General features: G+C 39.8%; 1 protein-coding gene and 2 long non-coding RNA genes across 4 annotated transcripts in view; all 3 read left to right on the plus strand.

Moving 5' to 3' along the window:
* The first annotated feature begins 865 nt into the window (after positions 1-865).
* On the plus strand, positions 866-8,717 carry LOC138753308 (leucine-rich repeat transmembrane protein FLRT2). The gene is made up of 2 exons (XM_069916168.1): positions 866-984; positions 2,964-8,717. The coding sequence occupies exon 2, from the start codon at positions 3,397-3,399 to the stop codon at positions 5,386-5,388; it is 1,992 nt and encodes a 663-aa protein (XP_069772269.1). The 5' UTR covers positions 866-984; positions 2,964-3,396; the 3' UTR covers positions 5,389-8,717.
* LOC138753310 (uncharacterized) lies at positions 2,177-8,717 on the plus strand. Its single transcript, XR_011351096.1, has 2 exons — positions 2,177-2,587; positions 5,876-8,717. It is a non-coding gene; the product is annotated as an uncharacterized lncRNA (long non-coding RNA).
* Positions 8,718-11,537: 2,820 nt separating this feature from the next.
* Positions 11,538-16,089, plus strand: part of LOC138753311 (uncharacterized) — a 50,344-nt gene continuing 45,792 nt past the window's right edge. Inside the window, exon 1 of one of the 2 annotated variants that reach the window (XR_011351098.1) lies at positions 11,538-11,803. This is a non-coding gene — a long non-coding RNA (uncharacterized lncRNA). The remainder of the gene's footprint in view (positions 11,804-16,089) is intronic. The other variant, XR_011351097.1, reaches the window with a different exon arrangement.

The raw sequence follows: 16,089 nt of genomic DNA on the forward strand, positions 1-16,089 counted from the left end.
GATAGTGACAGGTTACTCCAGGACCACCCAGCCACCAAACACTTCAGCTTTTCCTGGCGTCAGAGAGATCCTCGGGATTTGAGCAATCTAGGGTGGGGGGGGAGAGATTAAATCTCGACCGAGCAATGTTAACCCTTTCAGACCCCGCAAGCCTTCAAAAGGACTTCACTGAGTAACCCCAGAAGATCAGGGTTCTCCAATCCCGAACCGTCCTGCTTTTCATTGCCTGTGCCCCCACCCCCCACACACACAGCGCTTGAACGCCCCGACATCGTGAGCCGAAGGTAAACGGCGAAGTAGCGGGCTGTCTATTTATGGTGTGCACTCACTAAGCATTTATTGAAAGAGAGCAGCTGGAGAAACTCAGCTGGACCCCCCCAAAAACCAGTGCAAGTCGCAAAGGTACAGCTACTTAACCAAAGGTGCCTTGACGAAGGGGGCTGAACCCCGAAACGTTGGTCTTGGACCCGCTGAGTTTCTCCAGCACTGCGCTTTTTATTGCCCTTCGACCACGGTGGTCCTGCCGACTTCCAGACCAAAAAAGACCCAGGAATAGCAGGAACACGCGTGCCCTCCCCCCAGGAGGATTCTTTGCATTTATTGCACGGTTTGAAAACGACTTTTATTTCTCTGGGGCGGCAGTTGGCGAGATTGAGATCGTTACGTTCGCAACACCTCCCATTCGCACCAGTTGAGCCGTGAGTAGAGCAGCCGCGGATTGTCCAGCAGCGCCGCCTCGCTCGAAGACGGCGCATCTGCCGGTTGAAGCCCTTGTCAGCGCTGCGCGCACATTAACCCTAGCGCTCCCCCTCCTCCCCGTTCCCCTGAAATGTCTTGGGTAAAACAAAAGTCTCGTTCAACACAGACACAGCCTCCCTCCCCAACGGGCTGGCGCGCTGAGGATAGGATGTGAGAGGGCAAAATGTTTCCCCAGTACCAGCGCGAAGTTGAGGCGAGGACTGGAAGGGTTCGTGCTGTTTCACGGTAGGAATTCGGAGAGCTGCCGAGACGAATGCAGTCACTTCGGTCGGTGCAAGATTGTTGGGGTGGGCTGGGGAGGGGGACTCCCTTAAAACTTGCCGCAAATGTTGCAATGAGATGCGGGCAATTCTGCTCGCCTTCTTCTGTTGCATGGATAAATAAAAAGCATTGGAGGGAAAAATTCGTTCCGGACTTGAACCTGAGCCGGTTGACTGTGCCCTCCTGGGGAGAAGGTTGCACGGCGCCGGGACGAGAGCTCTCGAAATGGTCAAAGACCGGACAATCGGTGGAGGGAACTGCTCGATATTTTCCTCTCGTACGCGTCCATGTTTTGGGCGCTTGCAGTGAGTGGAGCCCAGACACGTCTCTTGCAAACATCTCCCACCCACCCCCAAAAAGAACCACGCAGTTAAATGATCTCCGCAAAGGCTTGGGACGAGCCGGTTGCGGGGCAGCCTCAGGAATGAATGGTCCAGCGAGTGATAAAAGCCGGATCAATCGTCCAATTCATTAACAACTTTCTTTTTGGCGTTGCCGGTTCATAGTTTGGATGGTTCCGAGTTCAGTGAGCGTCAGATAGTCACTGACTGCCGAAGAAGCTTTGCGCTTGAAAGAAAAGCCCCGAACAGCGAGATAAACGCAGATTTTTGCAAGGGATCAAATGTTTCTGCCGGGGCTCAAGGTCAATGAAAATGAATTGGGGGTGGGGGGGCTGAATCAAAGACCAACCGGAGTTAATGAGGGGCGGGGGGGGGCTGAATCAAAAATCAACTGGAGTGAATCAGGGGGGGGGGACTGAATCAAAGACCAACCGGAGTGAATGGGGGGGGGCGCCTGAATCAAAGACCAACCGGAGTGAATAAGGGGGCTGAATCAAAGACCAACCGGAGTGAATAGGGGGGGGGGCTGAATCAAAGACCCACCGGAGTGAATAATTTATCGAACAATTCTACAATTTGTCAAAAGGGGGTCGGAGCCGATTGAAAAAAGTCGGGGATTCGCTCCAGCGAGAGAAAGCGTTGCCGCTGGAGCGGATAAAATAAAGCTTCCTCGCATGGGGAGGGGAGTCGAAGGAGTTGGGGGGGGGGGGAGTGGGAGGGTCTGTGTGTTAGAGAGGGAGATCGCTGTCAGCTGAATTCATTACTGTAAACATCTCCCAGGGGGTTTTAACAGGGAAAGGGAAGACTTACATCGGTATTAAACAGCCTGATCAGACGCATTATTACTGACATTTCGCTGTGTACGCCAGGCAGTACAGGCTGGGGTATCGAATGGGTTTATAAGTGACTGTAGCTTTTTTTTTGCCTCACGTACAAATCCTCTCGTCTCTAGAACAGCAGAGGCGACACTAGAGGGTTTTTTTTTTACTTTGGCAAGGGACAGATAGAGAGAGGGAGAAGTGTTAAAGCAGGGGCACCCTGGCGAGGCAGACCCCTCCGCCGGCCCGAGCGTGGACGCCGCTCACCGATGATAGCGACCGAGTGGAGAACAAATCAGCCTCGACCAACTGCTGGGATTGTGCGGCTCTCTAAAGCAGGAATAGCCAACCAGAAAATCGCGAGGAACAAAAGCAGTGGATTACACAGATTCAGGCAGCAATGCGAAGGTGGATGTTATGCAGTTGACCATCATGGGGTTTATTACTGGATTGATCAAGTTCGATATTACAAATTGTTTCTTTCCCCCCCCTCCTCATTTGCTTGTAGTAAATTCGGTCACTGGTAATTATAACACGATTATGTCTGGGCCACTCTCCGGGTTGCTTCTTTTGCACGCTCTACCAGGGTTTTTTTTTAATAGTCTTGTTTTATTAACTGGCATAGAGTAAGCTGAAGGCAGTTAATTCTATCCTGACAGCCCCATAGATTTGTCCAGTAGAGGCAGCTCTAAGTTTAAAAATTGCTGCGCTGCAAATGTGTCAATTCAAATGAATCGTTTATTTATTTCTTGCGTTTGTATGTGTTTTTTTTTAAATTGCCTAGGATTCTAGGTGGGCACGGTGAACTGAAATGACACCGCCTCCTGTCTTGCAACCGAGCCGAGTGACGAAGGGGCTCCAGATGTGATGAACCCACCGAATGCTGCGAGGCTGGCTGCATGCCTGGATGTGTCCCATTGCATATTGCCAATCGCCTGCCACGGCAGTATGTGATGTGCTTTAGTTATCACCGAGGATCCTGGTTTAGATGGAAGAATTTGCAGGGGCTGACTCCTCTCGTTAAGGTATTCCTGCTTCCACTGTTGAATCCAAAAGAAATTGCACGCGAGGATTGTTCACACCAGGCACCTGTATCATTTCTTCTCCTGAGTGTTTGGATGGAGCAGATACCAGCTTTACAATAACTGGAGCTGCCTCTGGCTTTGTGGATTTTTTTTAAAAAAACCAGCCTACTGTTTTGCAATTAGAATTCCTGAATGGTGAGAGTGATGGGAGTGTCACGGACCAGAGTCTGCTTCAAGGACTGGATTACTTTCTTGTATTTATGGATTGTGTTTCTATTGGGACTGTGCGCACAAACAACTTGGGCAGAATTTTGTCCTTTGGAGTGCCGTTGTGATAGGAAATTTGTTTACTGTAATGACCGTGACTTGACATCAGTGCCTTCTGGAATACCAGAGGGTGCCACTATTCTCTACCTCCAAAACAACGCCATCAACAATGCTGGATTTCCACTTGACTTGCGAAATGTGCTCTCTGTTCAAACCGTGTACTTGTATGGCAACGAACTGGATGAGTTCCCTGTGAATCTACCAAAAAACATGAAGGAGCTCCACTTGCAGGAAAATAATATCCAGACTGTCTCCAGGGAAGCTCTCAGCCAATTGCAGAAACTTGAAAAGCTCCATCTGGATGATAACTCTATCTCGACTGTTGGCATTGAGGACGGTGCTTTTCGAGAAGCTACCAACCTGAAGCTCCTGTTCTTGTCCAGGAACCACTTGAGCAGCGTGCCGGTTGGGCTACCCTTAGGGCTAGAAGAGCTACGGTTAGATGAGAACAGGATCTCCACCGTGTTGGAGCTCGCCTTTCGAAATCTGACTCTTCTTCAGCGCCTGGTATTGGATGGGAACCTCTTGACCAACAAAGGCATTGCTGAGGGTGCTCTGAAGCAACTCGTGCAATTAACCGAGTTCTCGCTGGTGCGGAACTCCCTGACCCTGCCACCGGCAAACCTTCCGGGCGGCAATCTAGTGAAGTTGAGTTTGCAGGAGAACCAAATCAATCAGATTCCAATCAACGCCTTCAGGCAACTGAGACGGCTGGAGAGGCTGGATCTTTCCAACAACCAGCTCCGGGTACTGGCAAAAGGAGTGTTTGATGGTATGCCCAGATTGAAACAAATTCTTTTGAGGAATAATCCATGGCATTGCGACTGCAACATAAAATGGGTGACCAAGTGGCTGCAGTCACTTTCATTTTCTATCAATGTGCGTGGTTTGATGTGTCAGGGGCCCGAGAAAGTCAGGGGGATGGCAATAAGAGATCTGAATATGAATCTGGTATCCTGTCCTGCTGCTACCACTGCTCCTAAAGTCACCCACCTACCTCCTGTTCCCTTACCATCTGCCTTGCCAACCTTCTTTGCCACCATTTTGACTCCTGCTACAAATGCCTCCGGTCTCCCAGTTACGTCAGTCTCGAGCCCCCCTGTGCCAATCGGTGACAACGAATTCACAGAATCTCTGCCAGTCGGTCCGCTGCGACTCACTGTTCAGTTTGTGAATGACACGTGCATTCAAATCAGTTGGCGGGCTGTCGTCGCGGTGACCAAGTACAGGATCACGTGGGTGAAGCTTGGACACAGTCTCGTCGGCGGAATTGTGCACGAGAGGATAGTCAGTGGAGACACTGATCACCTGAGCTTGATGAACCTGGAACCCAAATCCACCTACAGGATTTGCATGGTTCTGCTGGACGCCTCAAACAACTTTCACCCTGAGGAGGATACAGTTTGTTCAGAAGCCACCACCAAGACGTCGTCTTTTAACACAAACATGGCCTCAAGCCCTGAGCAGGCCACCCAGCAGGAGCTGAGCTCCCCGCTACTGCTGGCGGGGCTGATAGGGGGAGCAGTGCTTGTCGTACTGGTAGCGCTACTCAGCGTTTTCTGCTGGCACATGCACAAAAAGGGGAAGTATGACTCGCATTCATGGAAGTACAACCGTGGACGGAGAAAAGATGATTACTGTGAGGCCGGGACAAAAAAGGACAACACCATTCTTGAAATGACTGAGACCAGTTTTCACATAGTCTCATTAAATAATGAACAAATGCTGAAGGACGACTTTAGACTGCAGTCAATATACCCTCCAAATGGTGCGATTAGTTATACAGACTGCCGCACCAGAAGCAACAGCAGATTCTGTACCAGTGGGGCTCCAGATTTGGAACAATGTCACACATGACCATGTAGTCTGAACATTCTCCACTTGTAGGACTTTCTAGAATATATTTGTGAAATATTGTCCGGACAGATTGTGTCTGCCTACTGTGTAATTTATACAGTGTAAAAAAAAAATGCTATCTTTTCTATTACAAAAATTAAGTAGCAACAATTTTGTAATGCAGTCAAGTGATTTAAAACAAAAGAGATTAAGTATGCTGTATAGTTGTTGCTGTACAATCAAGGCCTATGTTCATAAATGTAATATTTTTAACCTTATGTTGGCATTTAATGACATAGTTTTCAAATGGGGTCAACATATCTGCACAGTCACTCGGCACTTAGTCTGGGAAGTTGACTGATGGTTAACAGGACCTTACCTCCATTTCTTCTGCTCCCACCTCCCCCCACCCCCATCTATTCTAACCTTCATCTCCTAAAAGTATTTATCTCTTGCCATGATATAGTTTTCCCTTTCAACTACCTCCTTTTCCTTCTGCACCTCCCAGGTAAATCACTTGATGAGCAGCAACCCATGGATCGAAGAGCCGAGTGAAGACGTGCACCTAATTTCCAGCAGGGGTCAGTGTATACAAATTTGGATTGGCAACTTCAGATACTGTCGCCCAGCACCTTTTGGCCAGGGTGCATGCATTATTTTTAATACCCCAGTTGGACTCTGTTCACCCAGCCAAATCTGAAAGTTTAACATGCAATATATACTGTACCTTCCATGACTGAAAATCTAAACAAGCATCCATCTAGCAGTTCTTTCTGGAGCTTAATCTAATGCTTTACGTGGATATTCTGTCCTTTTAATATGCGGTATGCACAATATAATGTGAATTGGCTCTTAGTAATAATTTAAAAACTATTGATAAGCATTAATTTTATTCAACTAATTCCCTGATTCAATTTGTTCTCTGTGTGCTTCAGCAACACCATTGATTCTTAATTGTTTACTGTTAAGATGATAAGAGATGGGGCAGGATGAGGTGATTCGGCCCATTAAAACTACTGAACCATTTGAATCACGCCTTATGTATTCTAGCCCATTATTCTGCCTTCTCCCCTTAACCTTTGACGCCCTGACTAATCAAGAACTGAACAATCTCAGCTTTAAATCTACCCATTGATTTCCCCTCCATGACTGTCTGCGACAATGAATTCCACAGATTGATCACCCTCTGAGAGAAGAAATTCCTCCACATCTCTGTTTTACAGGAATGTCCTTTTATCCAGAGACTGTGGCCTCTGGTCATAGAATCTCCCACTACTGGAAACTTTTTCACCAATTTCACTCAATCCAACCATTTCAATAACCAATATGTTTCAATGAGATTTCCCTCATGCTTCTAAACTCCAGTGAGTACAGGCCCAGAGCCATAAAATACTCCGCACCTTAACTCTTTCACCCCAGGATCACTTTTGTAAACCTCCTCTGGACCCTCTCCAATGCCAGCATATCCTTACTTAAATATGCGGTCCAAAACTGCTTACAGTACTCTATAATCCAAAGGCAATTCAGAATAAGCATCAAAAGTTACTCTTGTTACCAATGTTCATCTTCTATCCATGAAGAACTCCCATAATTACATTTATCTTGCATTAATTGCACCTGTCAGTAGAAGAACACAGTAGTTCACAATTCGTAGGAATGACCTTCACTTGAAATGCCTTTGTGGCAACAAACAACAACTGAGAGCAGTTTTTGATTAGCAAAATACAGAAGGGTTATACTCAAGCAACAAAGTAATTATTCTACTGAGTGCACACTCGTCCTTGCTTAACTATCTAATTTGAAAAAAAAAATAGACATACAGCACAGTAACAGGCCATTTTAGCCTATGAGTCCATGTCTCCCAATTAACTAACACCTCTGCTATGTTTCGAACGGTGGGAGGAAACTGGAGACCCTGGGGAAAACCTACACAGACATGGGGAGAATGTGCCAATTTCCTTGCAGACAGTGTGGGATTTGGACCCCAGTCCCGATCGACGGCGTGGTAAAGATGTTGTGCTAACCACTACACCAAACTGTGAACCCTTCTTTTGTTGATGTTTTATGTGTGACTAGGTAGTTTTCAGGAACTATTTTTACCAAGGTAAAAAAGTAAGATTCACAGCATTTTAATCAAATCTATTTACCCATGGCAACCATAAATATGTCAGGTGGATGTCTATGAAATTAATCACGTAGGAAGATCAAAATAGTCTTAAAATTAAATGAATAAAATTCCATTGTATCCCTCAGTAATAATTCTTTCTCTAAAATGGAAGCTGTTTGTAATAATTCCAAATTGCTGAAGAGATGTGTGAGCTATGGCCGTGATACTCAATAGTGACCATAGTGGGACAATGAACTGAATGTTCAGCTACCTTATATTTTCACAAAAAAAAATACACCATTACTTAATACAGCTTTGATAACTTTTGTTGGAATATGTTGCTGGTGCATTTAATGAATTAGGCCCAGATCTTTCAGGATGGTTGGTCTGCCACTAAAATCTTTCTCTCCTGTACCTTCCATGCCTTGAGAACATGGTCTGCTCCCTGTTAATCCATCATATCCACCCCCATCCTAAAGCCCTTGTTTCTGGCTTCTCTGCCGTGTGGTAGCAGTGTGAGTTGGATAGACCCCGATGGTATGACTGAAATCAGGAACTTGCCATGATTAAGCACAATCTTGCCTGCGTACCATTCCGTGACATCTTTACTGGCCATGTAGTGTCCCATTGTATCACTTCAGGTTTACATAAGGGACATGTTGTTCATTGAAAGATGAGGTTCCATTTTAAAGCAACGGACACTATGTTAACAGTATTCTGTACAATGAATAAATGATAATGGTAGGTAAATATTCCTGCAGTACCTTATACTGGATGTTACTGACAACTGAAGGATTAGCTGTTCACTTAACTTTCAGATGATTATGGTTTAATCGATTTAGTTCGATTAATCCACACCAATGTTAAGCCCATTGAGATGTTTATTCTTTCTATCATCCATTTGGCAACTGACAGCTCAGATGCTGAGCCAGTTTTTGGAATAAGCAATACTGGTTAAACTGGCACCAAATCCAGGAACAAAATAACGATAATCCAAACTCTTTTTTAAAGCAAATGCTTGCAGCAAGAACAATAGAAAAAATGCATTGAAATCAATCACTACTTTTGTAATACAGACGTCAGTTCATGTATGTGTAGATGGGAATGCTGAAATATTTTGCTTTTGTTCTCTTTTTCTATCTTATTTTTCATTGTGCAAGGAACCAAAGTTCATTATCTTGCACCGTCTTGGTGTATCATGTATGTGCCTTGAATTTGAATCATAAATGTTTAAATCCTTCAATCTTATTCATTTCCACTTTTTTTTTGTGTGTGGAGCATGTATGAATACTTTGGTACAGCAATGAAATGTGGTTAGGTAACTGGACTAGTAATCCAGTAGTCTTGAGAAATAATTCATAGATAAATTTCAGTTAATCAAGAGAAGTTTAAATAAAAATTGCCTTGTACATGATGAGCATAAAGCTACCAGATTGTGAAGCTACCAAATCTGGTTCACCAGTGCCCTCCAGGAGGAATCGTGCCATTCTTTTTCAGTATGGCCTATGAATGCAGCAATGTGGTGACCCTAAAATACATTCTGAGGTAAAACATCCTAACAAGTCCCTTAGTTGTAACATTGCTTCAAGATGAAAGATGGCACACCACCACATACTCAAGGGCAATAAATACCAGTCTTGCCAAAGACACCCAGTTATTGGAAGATGAAAAAGCTATAAGATAAAGAAACAAAGCTTTTATAACATCATAACAAGCTAAGGAAATTGAATATTTCCAGAAAGTCATGTGAATAATTTAAATTTTAGGTGAAGATGACTCTGTTACCTTTGTGTTCATGCAGCCTTTGAGTTCTTGTTATGAATTGTAACAGAAGTGATAAATAACCCTTCTTTTGTGAATTAACAATTGCTTTTTACCACTTTAATGTGTTACCAGAAACAAAAGGACTGAAAAGATTGTGCTTTTTTAAAAGGGCAAATATTGTTTTTTTCTTTGTTGTAATTTAATCAAATACAGTGACCAAGCAATTTGTCTGTGAAGTAAGCATTTTTGTGGAACAGCACAGAATAACCTCTGAGGTGGTTATTTATTCCCCTTTTAAAAAAAAAACCCTGAGCATTTATTCAATTGGACATTGTTATTTTATACAGTGCAGTACATTAAGTCACATCCAACATCCAAGAACCGATTGTTCACAATTAACAACCAATTAATCCTTATTTTCTAACTGATCAAATGCACTGCTAGCTTTTTATTTTTTTACGTAGCTGCTTCAGAGCCAATGTTGTAATAAAAATAAATCCTTTCAAAATATTTTTTCTACTGCAAAAAGTAAATTTAAGAAAAAAAAAATCTTTTTTTAAGGAATGGGTGAAAAAAAACCTTTCTGAACCATAGCGTGTTAAAGGGAGTAAGGTCACTTGTACTCAATTTTCCTGTTTAGCCTTATCTAGAGAAGAAAATCTCATGTTGAAAGTGCAACAGTACATTTTATGTTTTGTATATATTTTTGTCTTGTCAAGATGGGAAAAAAAATAAATCTCATGCTTTATATATAAAATAGCTACTTGATGTAACTTATAATAATGCACAGATTTACTTGTTATACTGACAGGTTGCCGATTCCAGGGTTACTCTGTACCTCACTCGCATATTCCTTCCTTTCAACCGGTTCTCTGTATTCCTAAAACATTGTTTGAAGGATGTCCATAATCAAAATACAAAATAAAGTATGGTCACAAAGTATTGGTATTAAACAGCTTTGCGTTATTCGGAATAAACAGAAGAAAATGTTTGGGTGATCCTCATAAATTGTCATTTGCATTTTCTTGGGAACTAGCGTGCACGATGCAACAAGGTCAAGCATTCAGACGTGCCTTGCAGGTAAGTATAAAGGTATGTTGGAATTGCACACATTCTGAGGCATTGGATGTCCTATCTTGGAAGGAGGTGGTGGTTCAATTCAAAGCACTTGTCCAATAGAGGGCATCAGTCTGTGTACAGTGCAAGAAGAAAATCCTATTTGTTTATCATCCAAATAGGAGATTGCATTATTAATTTTGTTCATCTGTCTTCATATTATTGTTATGGCCCATAAACAATGATGTGCCAGTTGCATTGATATTCTTTTCCATTTACAGCAACAGAATATGGAGTGTTTTTTTAATATTTTATTTTAAAAATGTCCATACATGTAATAAATAAATTATATAAAGCAATGAGAGTTTAAATTTAAGGGAGTTTCAATTATTACATGATGGTTATAACTCCTCCCCTTCCTCCCATATTCTCCCTCCCTAAGAACCCCATCCCAAAGAAATGTACATATTGAAAAGGATATAAAGTAAAGAAAAAGGAAGAAAAGCTACATGGATTGCTCAGAGGATCGCTTCCAACTCATAGGACCCAACAAGGTTTATATGATCAATTTGGGGAAGAAGGTTAACACAGGTCTTGAGAGGCTGGAAGAACACCATTACATATTTATGCCTAATATTTGCATATACTGGCTCCAAATGTGCAGAAATATACCTTATTTATTTCTCAAATTTTTCTCCAAAGACACAATTTTGAATTCTGCATTCCATATTCCCATACCCAAATGTGAATCTGATTTCCAGATCATTGCAGTACACTTCCTTGCCACAGCTAATGCTATTTTATCAAACTTCATTTGGTAAATTGATAGCTTCAACTTAGGCCTTGTCCCTTCTATATTTCCCAATAGAAATAAATCTGGGTTTGTGGAAACACAATGCCTGTAATTTGTTCTAAAAAAAAAGTCCCAAAGTCTACCCAAAAAGACTTTACCTCGGGACATGACCAAATTGAATCTAAAACATTGGGATCTGATAAATCTGATTTCATTCTGTTCAATTTTTGTGGTGTCAAATAAACTTGATTTAAAAAATTACTTTTAATTAATCTATATGTTACAGAGTTCTGTGTTGTGTATTGGTGTATGTGTTGTATGATTTTGTGTTGCAAAGTGACAGTTTGCCTTTAAGAGCCAAGGTGAAGGTGGACTGCAGAGAGAGTGGGAGACGGACTGGGTATGTGCAGAAAATGATCTAAAAATTTCTGGACTTGGAAAACAAACCACCACTGGGTGTGCTGTGGAGTGGAAGGAGGCCCAGAGCATGAGTCATTGTCTGGAAGACACCTTGGAATGTTGGGCATTTTAAAAGGGAGGAACATTCCGAAGGCAGGTGGAAGGCTCCAGACCAAGCCTTGGTTTCTCTCTCTGCAAGCAACACAAGAAGACAACTTCGAATTTTGTGCTCTCTCTCTCAAAGATCTTTTGGCTTCAGTTTACCAAACAAGCTGAATTTTGTTTATGATCTTTGCTTCGGTTGAGATCGAAATTTTGTGAGTCTCGTGTGTTTTGTGTCTTACGTTTTTTTGTGGGCTTGTTGGAAATATAACTTAGACTTTAATTACATATGTTATATTTAGGCTGGGGAATTTATTAGTTTTACAGTGTAATAGAAATCTGATTAGTAATCAGTGAGCATTGTTATAAAAGGGGGGAGTTTGAATTAAAGTTTGAAGGTGAATTTTGTTAATAATGTAATTGTTCATCTTTACCCCTGTGTGATATGCCTTCTTTGTAATTGCTGGTTTGATCTTGTAACATATACCTTACATCAATACTATTTATCTCGCAATCTCAACAGAGATCTGACCATCTTTGCTCATCAATTGTAATATTCAAATCCAGCCCTGTCTAAATTTATGAACTCCATGTTTAGTAGTTCATGTTTGTAATAAAAGATACATTGAAGAAGTGAATTTCTTAGTATTTCCCCTCCTAATAAGAAAGTTTTTATTTTAAATTGTACAGGTCAGATTCTTTTAAAAGATGAAAATAAAATAGATAATATTTATTTATCTATTTTATTCTATCTGTTATATTTACCTAGATTAAATTTGGAAGAACAAACAGAATTGAATGTCCATTTTACACAGATAGAGCTGAAGGAAGCATTGAGTTCATTAAAAGTAATACATTTCTGGGAGAAGATGGTATTCTGCCTAAATTTTATAAAGACTTTAAATATTTATTGATCCCTATCTTTCTGGAAATGTTAGACCAAGTATCAATGACTCGTACTCTTCCAAAATCTTTTTCAACATCAATAATTATTGTGATAGGAAAAAAGACAGAGATCCTTTAATACCTTCATCTTACAGACCTATTATTAAATGCAGATTACAAGATTCTTGCCAAAATATTGGTGAATAGAATGTGAAATGATTAGCTAAATTAATAAATATGGGTCAAACAGGTTTTGTAAAAAAGAGACAATTGGCAGACATTGTGGCTAGACTAATTAGTATTATACATTTAGCACGAAAAAAGAAAAGATTTAAGTGTTGCAGAAAAAAAATGTTCAACAAATTGGAGTATGACTTCTTGTTCCAAGGTTCTGGATAAATTTGGATTTGGTCAAACTTTTATAAATAGAATTAAGGCATTATATAATGATCTTAAAGCTAAAGTAATGACCAATGGACAAATATCTGCTCCATTTCAATTGACGGGATCCAGTAGACAAGGAAGTCCCTTACCTCTAGCTTTGTTTATATTAGCTATAGAGTGGGATTTAGGGTTGGTCAAGAGAGTATAAAATTAGTTTATTTGCAGATGATGTTCTAATATATTTGATAGAACCTGAGACTTGCTTGCAAAAATTAAATTTTAACTTGGAAGAATATGGTAAGATTTCTGGTTACAAAATAAATTGGGACAAAAGTGAAGTATACTTTACTGAAGGAGATTACAGTCATCGTCAAAGAAATACTCAATGTAAATGGGCAAAAGATGGGATAAAATATCTAGGGATTCCGGTAGGTAATAATTTTTTTTAAATTATATAAATTGAATTATCTGCCATTACTCAAAAAGTTTGAAGAAGATTTTTTAAAAATGTATGATTTTATCTATGATGTTAATGGGAAGGGTTAAGATGAATATATTTCCAAGAATACAAAATCTTTTTTCAAACTTTAAGTATATTATCAGCTCAAACGTATTTTTTTTCAAGAATATGAAGTGTTATTAATAGTTCTTAGGATTTTCTTGGGGCTTTCAATTACAAATAGACCACTACAGCACAATACAGGCCCTTTGGCCCTCAATGTTGTGCCGACCCAAATACTTACCCTGTAACCCTCTATTTTTCTTTCATCCATGTGCTTGCCTGGAGTCTCTTACATGCCCCTAATGTATCAGCCTCCACCACCATCCCTGCCAAGGCATTCCAGCCACCCATAACTCTCTGTGTAAAAACTTTCCCCTAATGTCTCCCCTAAACTTCTTGCACTTTGTACATACCAATATGTCCTCTAGTGTTTGTTATTCCTACCCTGGGGAAAAGCACTGGCTGTCCACACTATCTAGCCCTCTATTAAGTCTCCTCTACAACTCCAATGAGAAAAGTCCCAGCACAGCTAACAGTGCCTCATAAGACTTATTTTTCCAATCTAGGCAACATCCTGGTAAATCTCCTCTGCAACCTCTCTATAGCTTCCACATCTTTTCTATAATGAGGTGTCCTGAACTGAACAGAATACTCCAAGTGTGGTCTCACCAGAGATTTGTAGATGACCTCTCGACTCAAACTCAGTACCCCTAACTGTATCTGTGACACCTACCTGCTTCATTGCTATTGAAAATCCCTGTTTATTCTCACCATTAGACAGAAGGGATGGGATGTCATTCAGTCCTTCTGCAAGAAATTCCTTAGTTAAGCAGAGAGAGTTATTACTCTACCTCATCTCATCAACTTGAAACCAGACATGACCCCTTCCAGAGTCAGAATAAGAATTTATTGTCATGAACATGTCACAAAATCTGTTGCTTTGTGGAAGCATCACAGATGCTAATATTCATTACAGATTGTAATATTCATTACAGATGCAAATATTCATTACAGATTCTAATATTCATCACAGATGCTATTGTTCATTACAGATGCTAATATTCATTACAGATGCTAATATTAATTACAGATTGTAATATTCATTACAGTTGCAAATATTCATCACAGATGCTAATATTCATCACAGATGCTAATATTCATTACAGATTGTAATATTCATTACAGATGCTAACATTCATTACAGATTGTAATATTCATTACAGATGCAAATATTCATTACAGATTCTAATATTCATCACAGATGCTAATATTCATTACAGATGCTAATATTCATTACAGATTGTAATATTCATTACAGATGCAAATATTCATTACAGATTATAATATTCATCACAGATGCTAATATTCATCACAGATGCTAATATTCATTACAGATTGTAATATTCATCACAGATGCTAGTATTCATTACAGATTGTAATATTTATTACAGATGCAAATATTCATTACAGATTCTAATATTCATCACAGATGCTAATATTCATTACAGATGCTAATATTAATTACAGATTGTAATATTCATTACAGTTGCAAATATTCATCACAGATGCTAATATTCATCACAGATGCTAATATTCATTACAGATTGTAATATTCATTACAGATGCAAATATTCATTACAGATTCTAATATTCATCACAGATGCTATTGTTCATTACAGATGCTAATATTCATTAAAGATGCTAATATTAATTACAGATTGTAATATTCATTACAGTTGCAAATATTCATCACAGATGCTAATATTCATCACAGATGCTAATATTCATTACAGATTGTAATATTCATTACAGATGCTAATATTCATTACAGATTGTAATATTCATTACAGATTGTAATATTCATTACAGATGCTAATATTCATTACAGATTGTAATATTCATTACAGATGCAAATATTCATTACAGATTCTAATATTCATCACAGATGCTAATATTCATTACAGATGCTAATATTCATTACAGATTGTAATATTCATTACAGATGCAAATATTCATTACAGATTATAATATTCATCACAGATGCTAATATTCATCACAGATGCTAATATTCATTACAGATTGTAATATTCATCACAGATGCTAATATTCATTACAGATGCAAATATTCATTACAGATTCTAATATTCATCACAGATGCTAATATTCATTACATATGCTAATATTCATTACAGATTGTAATATTCATTACAGATGCAAATATTCATTACAGATTCTAATATTCATCACAGATGCTAATATTCATCACAGATGCTAATATTCATTACAGATTGTAATATTCATTACAGATGAAAATATTCATTACAGGTGTGAATATTAAGTGTATAAATTACATTTTAAAACAAACAAATTAGTACAAAAAGAAGAGAGTGTGGTAGTAACTGTGGGTCAATGTTCAATCAGAAATCTGATGGTAGAGGGGAAGAAACTGTTTTTGTCCCATTTGGTATTAATTTTCAGGTTCCTGTACCTTCTTCCAGATGGTAGCAGTGTTCCTATCCATCCATGTACCTATCCAAATTTCCCCTAAATATTGAATCGAACTCGCATATGCCACTTTCACTGGAAGGTTGTTTGACACTCTCACTGTCTCTGAATGAAGGAATTTCCCATAATAGTTCCCTTAAATTTTTCACCTTTCACCCAACATCCATACCTGGTTGTTCTTGTTATATCCGACCTCAATGAAAAATATCTGCTTCATTAACCTTA

Source organism: Narcine bancroftii, chromosome 2, assembly GCF_036971445.1.
Source record: "Narcine bancroftii isolate sNarBan1 chromosome 2, sNarBan1.hap1, whole genome shotgun sequence".
NCBI lineage: Eukaryota > Metazoa > Chordata > Chondrichthyes > Torpediniformes > Narcinidae > Narcine > Narcine bancroftii.